Source organism: Equus przewalskii, chromosome 15 (genome assembly GCF_037783145.1).
Source record: "Equus przewalskii isolate Varuska chromosome 15, EquPr2, whole genome shotgun sequence".
Classification (NCBI taxonomy): domain Eukaryota; kingdom Metazoa; phylum Chordata; class Mammalia; order Perissodactyla; family Equidae; genus Equus; species Equus przewalskii.
The window spans coordinates 41,344,841-41,360,983 of record NC_091845.1 but is presented as its reverse complement, the minus strand read 5'-3'; the positions used below and the strand labels follow the sequence as shown (position 1 = coordinate 41,360,983).

General features: G+C 60.8%; 3 protein-coding genes across 12 annotated transcripts in view; 2 read left to right on the top strand and 1 right to left on the bottom strand.

Moving 5' to 3' along the window:
* The window catches only part of NBEAL2 (neurobeachin like 2), a 29,773-nt gene extending 18,461 nt beyond the window's left edge, over positions 1 to 11,312 (top strand). For all 4 annotated transcript variants that reach the window (XM_070575467.1, XM_070575466.1, XM_070575468.1 and 1 more), the window contains 33 exons: positions 36 to 138; positions 315 to 468; positions 555 to 713; positions 908 to 1,067; positions 1,240 to 1,325; positions 1,489 to 2,001; positions 2,653 to 2,831; positions 2,915 to 3,074; positions 3,322 to 3,459; positions 3,554 to 3,913; positions 3,998 to 4,147; positions 4,276 to 4,433; positions 4,595 to 4,719; positions 4,807 to 4,942; positions 5,445 to 5,605; positions 5,705 to 6,021; positions 6,124 to 6,219; positions 6,578 to 6,702; positions 6,788 to 6,928; positions 7,096 to 7,226; positions 7,322 to 7,431; positions 7,528 to 7,645; positions 7,746 to 7,843; positions 7,916 to 8,032; positions 8,654 to 8,743; positions 8,830 to 8,939; positions 9,107 to 9,279; positions 9,390 to 9,484; positions 9,736 to 9,852; positions 9,951 to 10,109; positions 10,186 to 10,334; positions 10,641 to 10,776; positions 10,860 to 11,312. In XM_070575467.1, the coding sequence (XP_070431568.1) occupies positions 36 to 138; positions 315 to 468; positions 555 to 713; positions 908 to 1,067; positions 1,240 to 1,325; positions 1,489 to 2,001; positions 2,653 to 2,831; positions 2,915 to 3,074; positions 3,322 to 3,459; positions 3,554 to 3,913; positions 3,998 to 4,147; positions 4,276 to 4,433; positions 4,595 to 4,719; positions 4,807 to 4,942; positions 5,445 to 5,605; positions 5,705 to 6,021; positions 6,124 to 6,219; positions 6,578 to 6,702; positions 6,788 to 6,928; positions 7,096 to 7,226; positions 7,322 to 7,431; positions 7,528 to 7,645; positions 7,746 to 7,843; positions 7,916 to 8,032; positions 8,654 to 8,743; positions 8,830 to 8,939; positions 9,107 to 9,279; positions 9,390 to 9,484; positions 9,736 to 9,852; positions 9,951 to 10,109; positions 10,186 to 10,334; positions 10,641 to 10,776; positions 10,860 to 10,961 (5,126 nt within the window). In that variant the 3' untranslated portion in view covers positions 10,962 to 11,312. The remainder of the gene's footprint in view (positions 1 to 35; positions 139 to 314; positions 469 to 554; positions 714 to 907; positions 1,068 to 1,239; positions 1,326 to 1,488; positions 2,002 to 2,652; positions 2,832 to 2,914; positions 3,075 to 3,321; positions 3,460 to 3,553; positions 3,914 to 3,997; positions 4,148 to 4,275; positions 4,434 to 4,594; positions 4,720 to 4,806; positions 4,943 to 5,444; positions 5,606 to 5,704; positions 6,022 to 6,123; positions 6,220 to 6,577; positions 6,703 to 6,787; positions 6,929 to 7,095; positions 7,227 to 7,321; positions 7,432 to 7,527; positions 7,646 to 7,745; positions 7,844 to 7,915; positions 8,033 to 8,653; positions 8,744 to 8,829; positions 8,940 to 9,106; positions 9,280 to 9,389; positions 9,485 to 9,735; positions 9,853 to 9,950; positions 10,110 to 10,185; positions 10,335 to 10,640; positions 10,777 to 10,859) is intronic.
* Positions 11,252 to 12,914, bottom strand: LOC139076074 (octapeptide-repeat protein T2-like). Its single transcript, XM_070576393.1, has 2 exons — positions 12,864 to 12,914; positions 11,252 to 11,908 (listed from the first exon to the last, which is right to left on the bottom strand). The coding sequence occupies exons 1-2, from the start codon at positions 12,912 to 12,914 to the stop codon at positions 11,252 to 11,254; spliced, it is 708 nt and encodes a 235-aa protein (XP_070432494.1).
* Positions 11,519 to 15,221, top strand: LOC103551031 (death domain-containing membrane protein NRADD-like). Of its 7 annotated transcripts, XM_070575609.1 has the most exons (6): positions 11,662 to 11,931; positions 12,469 to 12,589; positions 13,216 to 13,372; positions 14,047 to 14,236; positions 14,354 to 14,493; positions 14,591 to 15,221. In XM_070575609.1, exons 3-6 carry the CDS (start codon positions 13,294 to 13,296, stop codon positions 14,908 to 14,910), a joined length of 729 nt encoding a protein of 242 aa, XP_070431710.1. In that variant the 5' UTR covers positions 11,662 to 11,931; positions 12,469 to 12,589; positions 13,216 to 13,293; the 3' UTR covers positions 14,911 to 15,221. The 7 variants fall into 7 exon arrangements, with proteins under 7 accessions (XP_008518531.1, XP_008518529.1, XP_070431712.1 ...); XM_008520309.2 differs by lacking the exon at positions 12,469 to 12,589 and having other exon boundaries at positions 11,519 to 11,931; XM_008520307.2 differs by lacking the exon at positions 12,469 to 12,589 and having other exon boundaries at positions 11,571 to 12,063.
* The last annotated feature ends 922 nt before the right edge of the window (positions 15,222 to 16,143 follow it).

Genomic DNA, 16,143 nt, shown 5'->3' with positions numbered 1-16,143 from the left:
TCAGCCTGGTGGCCTGAGCCCTGATGCCCACCCAGGCCACATCCAGTACGTGTCTAGCATAGTCCGTGAGCATAGACAGAAGCTGCGGAAGAAATATGGGGTCCAGTTCATCCTTGATGCCCTGCGCACCCACTACAGGTAAGGCTGATGGGGGCAGATGGGCAGCGGGGTTGACACAGCTGCCTCTGGCCTCGGGGATGGGGTTCAGTCCTAGCTCACTTGCCCACTCTCCCTTTCTCTCCCCTGCTGCGTTCTCCTCTGTGGCCCTGTGTTCTCCTGGTCCCTGGTGGGTTTGTCTGCTGGGACTGGCCCAGCCCACAGCGGGAGCGCCCCCTAGCGGCCGACGACCTGCGCACGGTGCAGACTTCACTCCTGGGCCTGGCACGGGAGTTCCTGGCACGGAGCTCCTCTACTGATGACATGCAGGTTGTGCTGAGCTTTCTGGCAGCTGCAGGTGATGATGGCCAGGTAGGCTGGAGGTTGGTGAGGATGAGGGGTGGAGTGTGGGCCACATTCGGCTGGGGGGCACCCAGTGTGAGACTTTGTATCCCCAGGTGGTGGGCACACTGGACCTGCTGCTGGCACTGCTGCAGGCCTCATCAGTACAGGAGTCTTTGGCTCTCTTCCTGCTGGAGCTGGGGAACCTTGAGGTGCTGTTGGCATTGCTGGTGCGACCAAGCTCACTGCCCCTGCTGCCCGACCGAGTCTGCAAGGTATACCCAGTACCCTCCTACTCTGGCACCCCATTCACTGTGGTTCCTGCCTGAGGTTCAGAGAGGTTTAGCAGGCCTTGGGCTAGCAGGTGAAGCTGCCTTTACAGGCCTCTCTTGGAGCCACACACCTGTGCAGTGACTTCCCTCCTTCGGTAACTCCTTCATGATGACACTGTCCACTGTGTCCCACACAGATCCTCCGCAGACTGCAGCAGAATGAGCGCTTACCTGAGCGGAGCCGCCAGCGGCTCCGGCTGCGGGAGTGTGGTCTCCAGGGTCTCATCGCCTGCCTGCCAGAGGGGGCCGTTTCCCCCCAGCTCTGTCAGGGCCTCTACAAGCTGTTCCTGGGGGCAGGTACAACCTGACTGGGAAGAGGCAGGCCAGGTGGAGGGGTGACATGGACCCAGGAAACAGGGCAGGTGGGAATACAGAAGGTATTGGTACAGGGGCCAAAGCTGAACAAGGAGGGTTATGCAGCCCCCCTGCTGGGGTCAGTCCCTCAGGCCCTCTCTGGCCATCCTCCTAGATTGCCTGAACCTCTCAGATCTGTTGGCTGTGGTGCAGCTGTCCCTCCAGGCTGACCTCAGCGTCCGCCTAGACATTTGTCGCCAGGTGAGTGTGGGAGGTGAAAGCTTTTGGGGGGGGTTCCCTGAGGACTTCACTTTGTCTGCCTGTGATGAGGGTCTCTGGATGCCTCCCTGATAAGGCCCCAGGAGGAGGGTCTGGGGACAGCCTGTCAGAGGAGTCTCTCACTTGCTGTGCCCTGGCCCGGCAGCTCTTCCACCTCATCTACGGACAGCCAGAGATAGTGCGGCTGCTGGCCCGACAGGCTGGCTGGCAGGACGTGCTGACCCGGCTGTATGTGCTGGAGGCTGCTACGGCCAGCAGTCCCCTTCCCTCTCCCCCAGAGCCACCCGCCTCCCCGGAGCCAGCCTTATTCAAGCCACCCACTGAGTCACCTGAGCCTTCGGATGTCTTCCTGCCCTCAGAGGCCCCCTGCCCCGACCCTGACCCCTTTTACCATGCGCTCTCCCCATTCTGTGCACCCTTTGACCTGGGCTTGGAACGGGCCAGCGTGGGCTCAGGCAACACTGCTGGCGGTGGCAGCAGCAGTGGGACTCTTACTCCAGCCAGCCAGCCTGGCACACCTTCCCCACTGGATGGGCCCCGGCCCTTCCCTGCTGCCCGTGGCCGCCACAGCTCCAGTCTCTCCAATGTGCTGGAGGACGGCAGCCTTCCAGAGCCCACCATCAGTGGAGATGACACCTCCAATACCAGCAACCCTCAGGTGAGGGGGGCCCACCCTCTGCCACTGCCCGGCACTAAAGGAGGACACATGTGGGACACGAGGCAGGCAGGGTAGCCTTTCCCAAGGTGTGGCCCTGTCTGACATCAGGGCTGCAGCTGCCATGTGGGTGCTGCCCCCTTGTAGCTCTCATCTGCAGTTATGTTCCCAGTGGGGTCCTGGAACAGGGCAGGTCATGCTGAGCCAGAGTGGGGGTCCCAGCTAGGCTTTGGAAGGCCCCTAAAAGAGCCTGTAGGGCAGAGACTTTATGGGGCCTTTGAACAGCAGAGCTCTCAGGCCCTGCCTTATGCTCCTGGTTTAGGGATGGGCCTCTGCTTATTCTGTGACATTCTTCCAGAGAATTCCAAGACAGTCCTTGAAGCCTGTCAGGACTGTGGGGTAATTTGTGAATCACCTCACCTCCTCTTAGGAGTCACTGAAACCCCAGGATTCTCCCTGGAATTCGAGGCAGTGGCTGAGGCCCCTACGCCATTCTTTCAGGCCCGTAGCACCTGGCTAGGTGTTGACTGAATGCTCTGCCTCCTGCTGCCCCTACTAGTGGTGGGCAGGTGGTGCTGAATGGAGATAGTGTGGGGTCAGCCTGATTCCCTCTCTCCCCATCCCACACCCTGCACCACCCATCTGTGCCCACAGCAAACCTCTGAGGAGGAACTGTGCAACCTGCTCACCAACGTGCTGTTCTCGGTGACATGGCGGGGTGTGGAAGGCAGTGATGAAGCTGCTTGGCGGGAACGTGGCCAGGTCTTCTCGGTGCTCACCCAGCTGGGGGCCTCTGCCACACTTGTACGCCCACCAGACTGCATCAAGCGCAGGTGAGGAGGCACCTTGGGAGGGTGAGGGGCCTGGGGGTAAGGAAGGCAGTCAGGTAGACGCTTGGGTCCTCACCCATCCCTAGCCTCCTGGAGATGATGCTGGAGTCAGCTCTGACCGACATCAAAGAGGCGTCCCTTGGGGTCCTGGCCAGCCTCACCCAGCAGGCACTTTGGCTGCTGCGCCTGCTACAGGACTTCCTGTGTGCCGAGGGCCATGGTAACCAAGAGCTGTGGAGTGAGAAGGTGCGACAGCTCAGAGGGGTGTCAGTCAAGTCAGCATGCATGTTCATGTGAGCCTGCAGGCTTCTGGTCTGGGAGGTAGATGAGTACACATGTGCAGTCGTGGGTGCATCGGTACAGGTGTCTGTGAGTGTGGACTTGTCTGTTTGTGCACCCCTCCCTGGCCCCTAGCCCAAACCTTACCTTGCTCCCTCCGCTGGGGCTCCTGGCCTCATCTGGTGATGGCTGCTGGGAATATGTTGTATGGCAGCTCTTTGAAGGTGTGTGCAGCCTGCTCGATCGCCTGGGAGCCTGGCCGCACCTGGCCAACGGCACAGCAGATCTCCGAGAGATGGCTCAGATCGGCCTGCGCCTCGTGCTTGGCTACATCGTGCTGGAGGACCCACAGGTGAGCACAGGGTAGGTGGGGGTGAGGGGCCATGGCAGGTGTAGGGAGCTCTGAGGGTGGCTGGGTGTCACCTACAGCCCCCTTCCGCCCACAGCTGCACGCCCAGGCCTATGTGAAGCTGCATTCCCTGCTGCAGACTGCCGTGCCCATGCGCCGTGAGGAGGCCTGCTATGTGCTCTCTAAGCTGGAGGCGGTGCTCGCACGGGCGCTGAACACCTCCCCCAGTGAGCCTGCCACCGAGGACAAGAAGTCCCCAGCTGCAGCCGCTGCAGCTGCAGAGCGCTGCTCATGGCTGGTGCCGCTGGTGCGCACACTGCTGGACCGTGCCTATGGGCCACTCGGGCTGCAGTGGGGTCTGCCTTCCCTGCCACCCACCAACGGCAGCCCCACCTTCTTCGAGGACTTCCAGGCCTTTTGTGTCACACCTGAATGGCGTCACTTCATTGATAAGCAGGTGCCTAGAAGTGAGGGCATGGGAAGAGAAGTGGGGGCTAGGGGCCCACGTCGAACACTGGTCTCTCCCTGCCCCATCCTCCAGGTGCAGCCCACCATGTCGCAGTTCGAAATGGACACCTACGCTAAGAGCCACGACCTCATGTCGGGCTTCTGGAACGCCTGCTATGATATGCTCATGAGCAGTGGGCAGCGGCGCCAGCGGGAGCGGGCACATAGTCGTCGGGCCTTCCAGGTATGCGGCCTGGCATGGGGGACCTGGAGCTGCTCCACACACGTGTCTAGAGGACAGCTGACAGAACAGGACAGGAAGCAGCCAGTGGGACTCACCCATTCCTCCGCTCCCCACTCCCCACTCCGCAGGAGCTGGTGCTGGAACCTGCGCAGCGGCGGGTGCGCCTGGAAGGGCTGCGCTATGCGGCAGCACTGAAGCAGCAGGCGGCGCAGCACTCGACGGCCCTGCTGCACTGGGGGGCGCTGTGGCGGCAGCTCTCCAGCCCCTGCGGAGCCTGGGCCTTGAGGTGGGCGGGCTAGGGGCAGAGTCAGAGTCGGGCGGGGCTTGGGAGGGGGGCGGGAGGGACCTGGAGGGCCAGTTTACCTTTGGGGTGAGGCCTGGGAGGAATGGGGAGGTCTACAGACTTCTACCCCGCATCCATGATCACCACCGGGGACTTATCTGCAGGGACCCGCCCACCCCCCGCTGGAAGGTATCCAGTGCGGAGACATACTCGCGCATGCGTCTGAAGCTGGTGCCCAACCACCACTTCAACCCTCATCTGGAAGCCAGCGCCCTACGGGACAACCTGGGTGAGAGGGTGTGCTGAGGTGGGTCCACTTAACCTCATCTGCCCTGTCCTGCCTAGCTCTGGCTGAGCACCCTTGCGCCTATTGCAGGTGAGGCCCCCCTGACACCCACCCAGGAGGCCTCACTGCCTCTAGCGATGACCAAAGAGGCCAAAGTCAGCACCCTCCCCGAAGAGCTGCAGGAGGACGAGCTGGGCGAGGAGGAGTTGGCTGCGCTGGAGACGGCGTGAGTTGGGGTGGGGGAGAGCCAACTGCGGATGGTGGGCACGGGTCTGCTACTGCATGTGGATGCCTGCGGTGGGACTGACTCCTGAGTCCATTTCCTGTTCTGCTTGTGGGGCTAAAGGCCCTGAAGGGACTGTCCAAAATCAGGTGGGGGTGTTGAGAAGAGCTGTCTAACAGGATAGATGGTTGCTCTTTCATGGCTGGGCACCCCAGAACAGGACTGAGAAACACAAACCAGACCAGGCTGGGGACGCACAGGGGTGGGCAGGGGCTGAGCAAGAGAAGGCCAGGGACAGGAGTTGGTGTCCTGGCAAGACATTCAGACGCCCAGGTTTAGGGGTGGGTTCTGGGGCCAGGCTGGACTCTGGGCAGCTCCCCCCTCTCCTCTGGAAGGCATGAATGATGTACTTGATGACTTGATGGCACTTTGGATAGTGTGGGCCTTGGGTTTGTTGAGAAGGGGGTCCCAGAGCCTAGAGCCTGAAGTTGGTACTGGCTCCCAGGATGGAGGCGGCAGAACTGGATGAGCAGCATGAGAAGCTGGTGCTGTCAGCTGAGTGCCAGCTGGTCACAGTGGTGGCTGTGGTCCCAGGGCTGCTGGAGGTCACCACACAGCATGTGTACTTCTACGATGGCAGCGCCGAGCGTGTGGAAACCGAGGAGGGTATGTTCTGATGGAGCTGGGTGGAGGGACGGCAGGGGATAACAGGGGTCTGGTGGGGCTGGGGCAAGTGACTCCTACACCTGCTTTCCATTCCCGCAGGCATTGGCCATGACTTTCGGCGCCCACTGGCCCAGCTGCGTGAGGTCCACCTTCGGCGTTTCAACCTGCGCCGTTCAGCACTTGAGCTCTTCTTCATTGATCAGGCCAACTACTTCCTCAACTTCCCAAGCAAGGTTGGCGGGGCCACAGCCTCGTCTCCTTCCCAGGCCCCCAGGCCCCAACCCTGCCCCATCCCATCCCACACCCAGGTACGGAACCAGGTGTACTCATGGCTCCTGCGCCTGCGACCCCCTACCCAGGGCTACCTAAGCAGCCGCTCCCCCCAGGAGATGCTGCGCGCTTCAGGCCTTACCCAGGTGAGAGCCCTGGAGTGTGAGGGGTGGGTAAGGTCAGGGCCCTGAGGGGTGGGAGGAATACTGGACAGTCCAGCTGACTCACCTCTTGCCCCTGCCCCCTAGAAATGGGTACAGCGTGAGATATCCAACTTCGAGTACTTGATGCAACTCAACACCATTGCGGGCCGGACCTACAATGACTTGTCTCAATACCCTGTGGTGAGGGCCTGCTCTGCACCTCCACCCCTGCTCCTCTGGTCTGCCGGCCCTGGTTCATCCAGGTGTAGGCACTGACAGTGGGCTGAGTCCTGAGCTTGGTCCTGGGTGGGTGTTGCGTGAGACCTAGCCTCTGTTCCCTGCCACCGCCCGACACACACCCAGCCTCACTCTCCTCCCTCCTGGCCTCTGTTCTCCCCAAAGGGAATCCTGTCCCAGACAGTCCGTTCTGCTCCCTTGCAGCCCCTCTAAGTGGTATGCCCCCATCTGTAGGCTCTGCCCATCTTCCCGAGGGTGAGGGCAATGTGGGCAGGTAGGCCATCAGGACACTCATGCAGCTCCTGCCCGGGTGGGCGGCCAGTTCCCCTGGGTCCTACAGGACTACGTGTCCCCAACCCTGGACCTCAGCAACCCGGCCGTCTTCCGGGACCTCTCCAAGCCCATCGGTGTGGTGAACCCCAAGCATGCCCAGCTCGTGAGGGAGAAGTGAGCACATGGGCAAGGCCGGGTTCGGGGGTTGGGATGGCCAATGGGAGGGCTTCTGCTGACTCCCCCTTAACTGTGGCTCCAGGTATGAGAGTTTCGAGGACCCAGCAGGCACCATTGACAAGTTCCACTATGGCACCCACTATTCCAATGCAGCAGGCGTGATGCACTACCTCATCCGCATGGAACCCTTCACCTCCCTGCACGTCCAGCTGCAGAGTGGCCGGTGCGGCCCACGGGGTGGTGGGCAGATGGTAGGGGGTGGAGATGAGGGGAAGAGGCAGGCCCTCTAGGCATCCTGGGCCCTCTGGCTCCCTTCTTTCCCCCAGCCACACCTTCTCCCTCTCTGTCCCCAGTCTCCCCACCTCACTTTGGCTTGTGCCCCGCCCCTAGTTTTGACTGCTCTGACCGGCAGTTCCACTCGGTGGCGGCAGCCTGGCAGGCCCGCCTCGAGAGCCCGGCTGACGTGAAGGAGCTCATCCCAGAGTTCTTCTACTTCCCCGACTTCCTGGAGAACCAGAACGGTAGGAGCTGGCATGGGGGTGGAGAGCACGGGCTGGGGGTGGCCAGGGAGCAGGTGAAGATGGCACGAGACAGCTGACCCAGTGCTCTGTGCCAGGCTTTGACCTGGGCTGCCTCCAGCTGACCAACGAGAAGGTGGGTGACGTGGTGCTGCCCCCATGGGCCAGCTCTCCGGAGGACTTCATCCAGCAGCACCGCCGGGCTCTGGTGAGATGAGCACATACAGACAGGCGGGCAACCAGGGTTGAGGGTCGGGATGGAGCTCATCGGTCCCTGGAGTGACTGCCCCCTCTCCACCCGCAGGAGTCGGAGTATGTCTCCTCCCACCTCCATGAGTGGATCGACCTCATCTTTGGCTATAAGCAGCGGGGGCCGGCTGCGGAGGAGGCCCTCAATGTCTTCTATTATTGCACTTATGAGGGTGAGCCGTGCCCCCGGACTCAAGGGGCCGGGGCGCAGATGAGGAAGGGTGAATGCAGAGGGCACAGAGGGAATCCTGACTGCTCTGCCTGCCTGCCCAGGGGCTGTGGACCTGGATCATGTGGCGGATGAGCGGGAACGGAAGGCTCTGGAGGGCATTATCAGCAACTTTGGGCAGACTCCCTGTCAGCTGCTGAAGGTAAGGCCAGCTTTTGGAGGATAGTGGTCAGGGATGCCCACGCCACAGTGCTGACCGGCCACTTACCCACAGGAGCCACATCCAGCTCGGCTCTCAGCTGAGGAAGCAGCCCAACGTCTTGCACGTCTAGACACTAACTCACCTAGCATCTTCCAGCACCTGGACCAGCTCAAGGCCTTCTTTGCTGAGGTTAGAGGAGGCCAGGCCTCAACTTCCTACTCTGTGAAATGGGTTTAACTCCACTGTCCTCTAGGGGCAGATGGAAACCTAAATCAGTCACTGATATTAAGACATCTTGGAAAAAGAGGTAAACAGAGGCGTATGGGAGTGGGGGTGGGGTACCTTCTTCTCGAGGGCCAAGACAAGGTGTCCACTCACCTAACCATCTTTGAAAGCCTTAGGGAGGCCAGAAGGGAGGGAATCTGGCCTTGGATATTCTCCTTCACCTTCCTGCCTACATCCCAGAATGCCACCAGGTCTGACATTGTTAGGCTTTCCTCTCTTCCTGCCAGGAGGCTGGGGGGACATGGAGTGATTGGGCGGGAGGACCAAGGTTGAGACCAAGCTTCAGATTCTGGAAGGATCTTCATTGTCCATCCTGGCTTTTCACTCACTTTCTGAGATGCCCTTCTGAAGGCCCACTGGTCTTTTATGCCTGTCTCTCAGAGTGAGCTCTGCCTCTATGACACCTAGACTGTGACCCCTGGGGGCTGAGGGCAAAGGAAGGAGTGGTGCCCCAGGGAGGAGGTAGTGTAGTGGGGGCCCCTGATGGCCACTTGGGCACAGCCAGCCCTGCACCCTACCCTGCAGGTCATCAGTGATGGCGTGCCCCTGGTGCTGGCCCTGGTTCCCCACCGGCAGCCCCACTCCTTCATCACCCAGGGCTCCCCAGATCTGTTGGTAAGTGTACTGGGCAGGGCCCCATCCAAGCTCCACCCCATCTCTGACTCTACCTCAAACCCACCTCTGCCCTGTCTTGCCCACAGGTGACTGTGAGTGCCAGTGGGCTGCTGGGTACCCATACCTGGTTGCCCTATGACCGTAACATAAGCAACTACTTCAGCTTCAGCAAAGACCCCACCATGGGCAACCCCAAGTAGGACAGAGGGCTGTGGGCAGGGGTGGGCTATAAATACCCTGCACCCTGAGTTGTCTCCCCAACCAATCAGAATGCAGGCCAGCTGCAGAGTCTGGCCAAGGTCTCTGAGGGCCTGAGTCTCCTATGTGGCCTGGCCTCACTTGTCATCCCCCTCACTGGGTCAGGATGCAGCGACTGCTAAGTGGCCCGTGGGTACCAGGCAGTGGTGTGAGTGGGCAAGCCCTGGCAGTGGCCCCCGACGGAAAGCTGCTATTCAGTGGTGGCCATTGGGATGGCAGCCTGCGAGTGACTGCACTGCCCCGGGGCAAACTGTTGAACCAGCTCAGCCGCCACCTTGGTATGAGCAGCCTTTGAGCTGGGGGTGGTGCAGGTGGGGGCAGGGCTCCGAGGCTGGCCACAGAGGGTGTGACTACTCTGTTCTGCTTGTACCCTCCCCTCCCCATACAGATGTAGTGACCTGCCTTGCACTGGACACCTGTGGCATCTACCTCATCTCAGGCTCCCGGGACACCACGTGCATGGTGTGGCGACTCCTGCAGCAGGTGTGCTGGGTGGACAGCCCCGTGGGGCCCCCACAGTCCAGACCTGCAGCACATCGGCCACTTAGTGGGCCTCCAGTCCTGCCCTTCTCTCTTCCCCTTCCCTCTGCTTCCAAGAGCAAGTCTGGGGCTCCATGACCCTCCAGCTCTCTGGTATTGGACAAGGCCTTCACTTTCCTGAGCCTTAGCATTTTCACTCAGGGGCCAGGGTAGTGGGATGCTCCCAGTCCTGAGCCAGCCCTGGCTCCCCACAGGGTGGTCTCTCTGTGGGGCTGGCATCAAAGCCCGTGCAGGTCTTATACGGGCATGAGGCTGCAGTGAGCTGCGTGGCCATCAGCACTGAACTCGATATGGCTGTGTCTGGATCCGAGGTGTGTACATGCCTGTGCCCAGGGGAGGCTGAGTTTGCTGGGCACTGCCCCTGGAGCCCAGAGACCTGTGCCCAGCACCCTAAGCTGCCTTCCTGCAGGATGGAACTGTGATCATCCACACTGTACGCCATGGCCAGTTTGTGGCAGCACTACGGCCCCCGGGGGCCTCGTTGCCTGGACCTGTGTCCTACCTGGTGCTGGGGTCTGAGGGCCAGATTGTGGTACAGAGCTCGGCACGGGAGCGTCTTGGGGCTCAGGTATGGGAAAGGGGTGCCCAGCCAAGAGAGGGATGGTTGGGATTCTGTTCTTGCTGACACCGTCTTCTTCTTCCAGGTCACTTACTCCTTGCACCTGTATTCAGTGAATGGGAGGTTGCGGGCTTCACTGCCCCTGGTAGAGCAGCCCACAGCCCTGGCAGTGACAGAGGACTTTGTTCTACTGGGCACTGCCCAGTGTGCCCTGCACATCCTCCACCTGAATAAGTGAGCCCCACTATTTATGGGTTCATGTCCTCTCAGGGGGGTGGTCATTGGCAGAGGATACTATGAGGTGCATCCCCTTGTCTGTGGGCACATTCTTCAAGGCCTGTCACCTGTCCCCCCATCCCTCTTGCCCTGGGCCTCCCCTTAGCCACACACTTGTGGGAGATCCCTTCATGTGTCAGGGTTTTGAGTGAGCCATCCTTCAAATGAAGGCAGAGAGGGTATAGGGGAGAATGAAGAGACATCAGTCTGCTGGATGCAAAGCTCCCTTGCAGCTGCGAGTCTGTGTATCTCCCCTCCCTCCAGACTGCTCCCAGCTGCGCCTCCCCTGCCCATGAAGGTGCCCATCCGCAGCGTGGCTGTGACCAAGGAGCGCAGCCACGTGCTCGTGGGCCTGGAGGACGGCAAGCTTATCGTGGTGGGCGCGGGGCAGCCCTCTGAGGTGAGGATAAGGGCGGGGCGGGCCTCGAAGCGGGCGGGGAGCGACGGTCCTGGCTGACCTCACCCCGTTCCTACTCCCACCAGGTGCGCAGCAGCCAGTTCGCGCGGAAGCTGTGGCGGTCCTCGCGGCGCATCTCCCAGGTGTCCTCTGGGGAGACTGAGTACAACCCGGGAGAGGCGCGCTGACAGCCTGCCCGCCCGCAGCCGACCCCGCCCACGGAAGGCGGGAACCCAGAGGAGGAGGCGACGCCGCGGCCGGGCCAGAACTCAGGGGGTGGGCGGGGACCCACCCCCGCCCAGCTCAGGGATTGGTGGGCGGTGTCACTCCGGGAGGTCCCGCCCCTCGCCGGCAGAGGGGCCCCGGAGTCCCAGCACTGGCCTCAGCGGCCGCTCAGCACTTTTTGCACAGCCTGGGGTGGGGAGTCCAGGCTCCCAAGTCCCCTGTCTCGGCGGAGCAGAGGGGTCGGAATGTGGCCTTAATCCCTAAGGCGGCCCCCGCGCTCCCTTTCTCGGCAATAAACCTGGCCTCGTTTTGTAGCTGCTCTGCCTCTGAGTCTGCGTGCGCGCGGCATCTCAGCCTGCCCCGGCCGCCGTCCCGGGCGCGCGTTCCCCTGGCCCGTGCCCCTCTCCCGGGCGACCCGTGCCCCCTTCTGTCCCCAGCGGCGCCGCCCCTGTCCCTGGGGTCCCGCCCGCCGTTCCTCCCGGCTCGCGGTCTCTTCGCGCTCTCTGTGGTCAGCCCGATCGCCTCTGCACGTCGCTCCCGCTTTCCGGGCCAGGCCGGATGAGCGCATGTGCGCGTTCCTGAGCCAGGCGAGGCTAGACGTTGGCGGTCGGGCCCCTCCAGCCCCGCCCCGGCCCGCCCCCTCCGGCCCGTCCCCTCCGGCCCGTCCCGCGGCGGCCCGGAGGCTCCTCCGCACGTCCCGCGGGGCTCCCGGACCGTCCGCCCCGCCCCGCCCCTTGAGTGTCCCGCCCGCTTCTCCCTCCGCGCCTTCATCTCGCTCCGCGCTGCCGCTTGCGTCTCCTGCGGCCCAGAACTCGGCCTCCTCCGGGACTCCGCGCCGTCTTCCCGCCGGCCCAAGGGCAGCCCTGCCGCTCAGAGGCCTGCGTCCGCCAGGCTGAGTGGATCCTGGGACCTGCGGAGGGGCGGCCGCCGCAGGTCAGGAGCGGTTTGGGGACAGAGCCCCGGGTCTTCCTGGACGGAGGGAGCCGAGGGCTGCCTCTCTATCCCCCAGCTCGGGACCTGCGATCCTGCTGGTGTTGCCGTCGTGGTGCGGACGTCTGTGTTGGGGTGTGTGGGTGTTGCATCGTGTGTGCATATTTTGTAGGCCTTGGAGACGGGTGTGTGTTGGGGGTGGTAGAGGCTCCAATCCCGAAGCTCAGGGTGGGTCGGGCAGACACAAGGCCTGGCTGGCTGCGCGTGCTGGTCACAGGCTCATCTGCCAACCAGGAGCTTGGAAGGGCCCCTTATGTGGTAAGTGACAGAAATGTACACACCCCATACGTGGCAAGGGTCACCGCAACCTCTGTCCCAGACCCACTTGCTGACTGTGCACTTTGCCATACACACGGGCGCGTGCCCTTGTGCAGGGAAGTGAGTTTGGAGTCCCTGGGCTAGACCAGGCTGGATATGGAGTGGTGGATATTGGGGCGTTGGAGGGCCTTTGGCCAGGTCTCTTTTCCATCCCTTTTCCAGGCAAGATCCCTCCTCAACCCAGACCAATGCCTCTCTTGCCCAGGCCTCAGGAAGTGGGTCCCAGCAGGATCAGCTCTCTAGGTCCAGATGGTCCTGGGACTAAGTGGTCCTGTCCTTCAAGGTTTCTGTCCTCCATGCCCGCTCCAAATTCCCAGATATTAAAGAAACAGGGGGGCCTCTGAGCCCATATGCCCTCTGCCCTTGCTGAACCCACCAAGGTCCCCTCCTGTCCAGCCTCTAAGCAGGAGGTGAGAGCTGGACACTGACCCTGGAGGCAGCAAGAGTGGGAGCATAGTCACTCCAGAGAGCCTTGTCTTGGAGGCTTAGGGTGTTGGGTTCCTGGGCTCATGCTGTGAAGCCTAGGGAAGCCTCCCACCAGTAAATAAGTCTACGACCTGGCTCTGGCTGAGGTGGGGGTGGGAGTCTCCCTGGTCCTCTCCTGCCATCTCTGGACTCAGACCAGAGGTTTGACAACGTCTTTGAGAGGGTGGTTTCCAGCCTGCCCTCCTCCATCCTTAGCTGCACCCTGGCTCTTCCAGCTTTGGCTAGATGGGGCCAGCTCTGTTACCACCACCACCCCCATCTGACACACGAGGAAACTGGTCCAGATTGGGGAGTGGGGAGGTGTTGAGGGGTACCCAGTCCTGGAGTGAATCAGAATGGAGTGAGCCAGGAGAGAGGGACAGACTATCCCAAGGGACTTCCATTGTCAGGCCTAGGGATTTCTCCCCATGTCCCTACCCACAGCCCATTCTGGACTCAGAGAAGTCTCCCAACTACCTTGCCTCAGTGCTGCTCATCATACTCCAACCCCTTCTCCAAGAGATGCAGCCCCTGGGAGCACTGCTAGCTGGCAGAGCCATGCTTCACAACTCCAGCCACAGGGAAGGCATGGTCCATGTGGGTAAGCACCTCTTGATCCAGATTTTGGGCACTGGGTAGGATGGGAGGTTCCCCAGGTAGATAGGTCACACACAAGTCCAGTTACAGGCTCTGGAGTCCTGTCCCCTGTGCCCTGCCTGCCCTGGATTGTGGGGACAACCGGCCTCAAGGCAAAAATGAGGCAGCATTTACTGGCCTTCCAGTTCAGCTTTATTTTGCAAAAGCTTATGAGGTCTGCTGTACACAGAGGCCCCCACTGGGACCAACATGAATCAGTGTGCTCTCACAGTCCAGACTTGGGAGGGGAGACAGGACACACAATTTAGTGCCCTAGAAGACAGACAGAGGATGTGCAACAGGAACCAGAAAAGGGAAAGACTGCGAGACATCAAGGAAGCTCTCCCAGAGTAGGAGATTCCTGCCGGTTTGTCAGATGGAGAGAGTAGAACAGCAAGAGCAGCCGTCTGGAAGCCTGGGAGAAGGGTACATCTGGGAGTGGCAAGCAAAGGGGAGGTAGGGGAGATGGGGAGGGAGGAAACGGGCCAGTCAGCTCTTGATGCCATGGTGTGAGCTTTTGACTCCATGTAGTAGGGACTATTGTTTCAAACCTTTTTGGCAGCAAAATCTAAGTGAGCCTGCCCAGGGACCCTAGCATTGTTTCTTTGCCCCTGACCCTGTCTGTCGTTTCCTCCACAGATAAGACCTGGAGGGGGCAGGACATGGACAGGGAAGGGGTGTGGGTAGAGGCAGGGGGAGCCCTGGCCCCCAATACCTCCTCCCCCTTCCCCCCTGAGCCTCCAGGAGCCTCGGGCAGCATCATCCCTGTCTACTGTGCTCTCCTGGCCACCGTAGTCCTTGGTCTGCTTGCCTACGTGGCCTTCAAGTGGTAGGTGGTCTGGGCACTGCTCTTTGGCACCACCCTCCCATCTGGACTCCCAGCCAGCTCCCTGTCTGTCTCAGTAAAGGCTGGAGCAGGTTGGCAGGTCCCCCCTGCTCCCCACAGCTGGCGCTCACATAAACAAAGACAGCAGCTGGCCAAAGCTCGGACTGCAGAGCTGGGGGCTCTCGACAGGGACCAGATACATGGGGATAGCGGTGTCTTCCTGGACTCTCCTAGCAGTCTGCCCTGTGCTCCCAGCCAGGGTGAGCCTCTTTCCCCAATCTACAGTCCTTCACACCTTGCTCTGCTGCACCACCCAACCCATCTCACTCTCATTGCCCCTCATGTCTCCCAACCCAGGGCCATATCCTGAGCTTGGCTGCCGGCTTTACCTTCATCTCCCTCGGCAGCAGCAGGAAGAGGTGGAGCGGCTCCTGGAGCTGTCAGGCGAACCTGACAAGGGCTGGCAAGGGCTGGCAGGCCGCCTGGGCTACCAGGCTGAGGTTGTGGAGACCATGGCCCAGGGCCAGGCACCAGCCTACACCCTGCTGAGGGACTGGGCTGTCCAAGAAGGCAGTGGTGCCACCCTCAGGGTGCTAGAGGTGGCCCTAGCTGCCATGGGCCGTGAAGATGTGGTCCGGGCCCTGGGCCCCCTGGCTGAGGGCTGCTCTGTGGTATGAGTGATGCCTCCACAGCCTGGCCTCTCAGGGAGCATGCTCTGGTGTTCCCCACCACCTCTATCTCATATGCCTTTCCTTTCATGGGCTTACTCGCATTGGTGGCCTCAGCTTGCTCTGTTCCTGGGGGGATACAAGATCCAGACAACACTCAGCCCCCCTTGCCTTACCTCCCTCCAGTACAGGGACCAGGATATGGGGGGAGCTGGCAGTGAGGAGTGGTCCTGCCCTTCTGATCCCCACTACAGCTCCCCTTACTAAGCCTCAACTGGTTTTTCTTTTGTATCCCATATTAAAGGCAATGTTGGACTATTGTGCTGGCTCTATCTGGCTCCTTGGGCCTGTGACACAGTTTGGTGGCTATGAGGCAGAGGCCCAGAAAAAGGATGGGGTCCCTAGGACGTGGGAGGAGCACCTGAGCTGGCAGACAGTGTGCTTCCATAGAAGAGGCATGAGCTCTGGAGGCACAAAGGAGTTCACATCCTTCACGTGCCATTCACTGCTTGTATCATGTTAAGAACCTATTTAACGTTCCTGAACTTTAGCTTCCTTAACTGGAGAACAATAAACAGAATGGCACGTTCAGTGGGTCCCCCCACTCCCTAAGACTCCCAGGTTGGCACTGAGGAGCCATGGGTTTGAGACCATTTTCCTGACTTGTGCTATGACCAGTATCAAAGGGAGCCTGGAGGCCTGCCCCTCTAGGCAGGAGGCAAGAGGCAGACTGGTCCTGGGAAGCTAGTTACCAAGGGTCTCTGGTCTTTAGATGAGAAAAAGGAAGAAAGGGCTCTCCTCCTAAGACCTACACTCCAGACTCAGGAGACGAGGTCCAAACATGCTTCCACAGCTACTATGTGATTTCCACACAAGCCAAGGGTAGATAGATCATCCCACCCACCTGAGGGGCAGTTGGGGACAGGGCAGCTGCAGCGAAACCACCTGCACCCCTGTATATGCCCACCCTGAATGGAGGAGCAGGCAGGTTGGTAACTGTGCCTTTGGAGAGGGTTGCTACAGAAGAGAGGCCTTGTCTGGGAAGGAACAGTGACTACCATGCTGGCATCCACGAGGATCAGAGCGCTTAAGAAGCACAGCCACACAAACTCAGGAGACATGGGATCCAATCGTGGTCCAGGGAGACCCAGGGTAGATCCTATCCCCTTCTGACTTAGATTGGCTGCCCTGTAAGTACCGAACTCATGAGACTATTGCTATTGCTATTCCTCAGAAATAGTT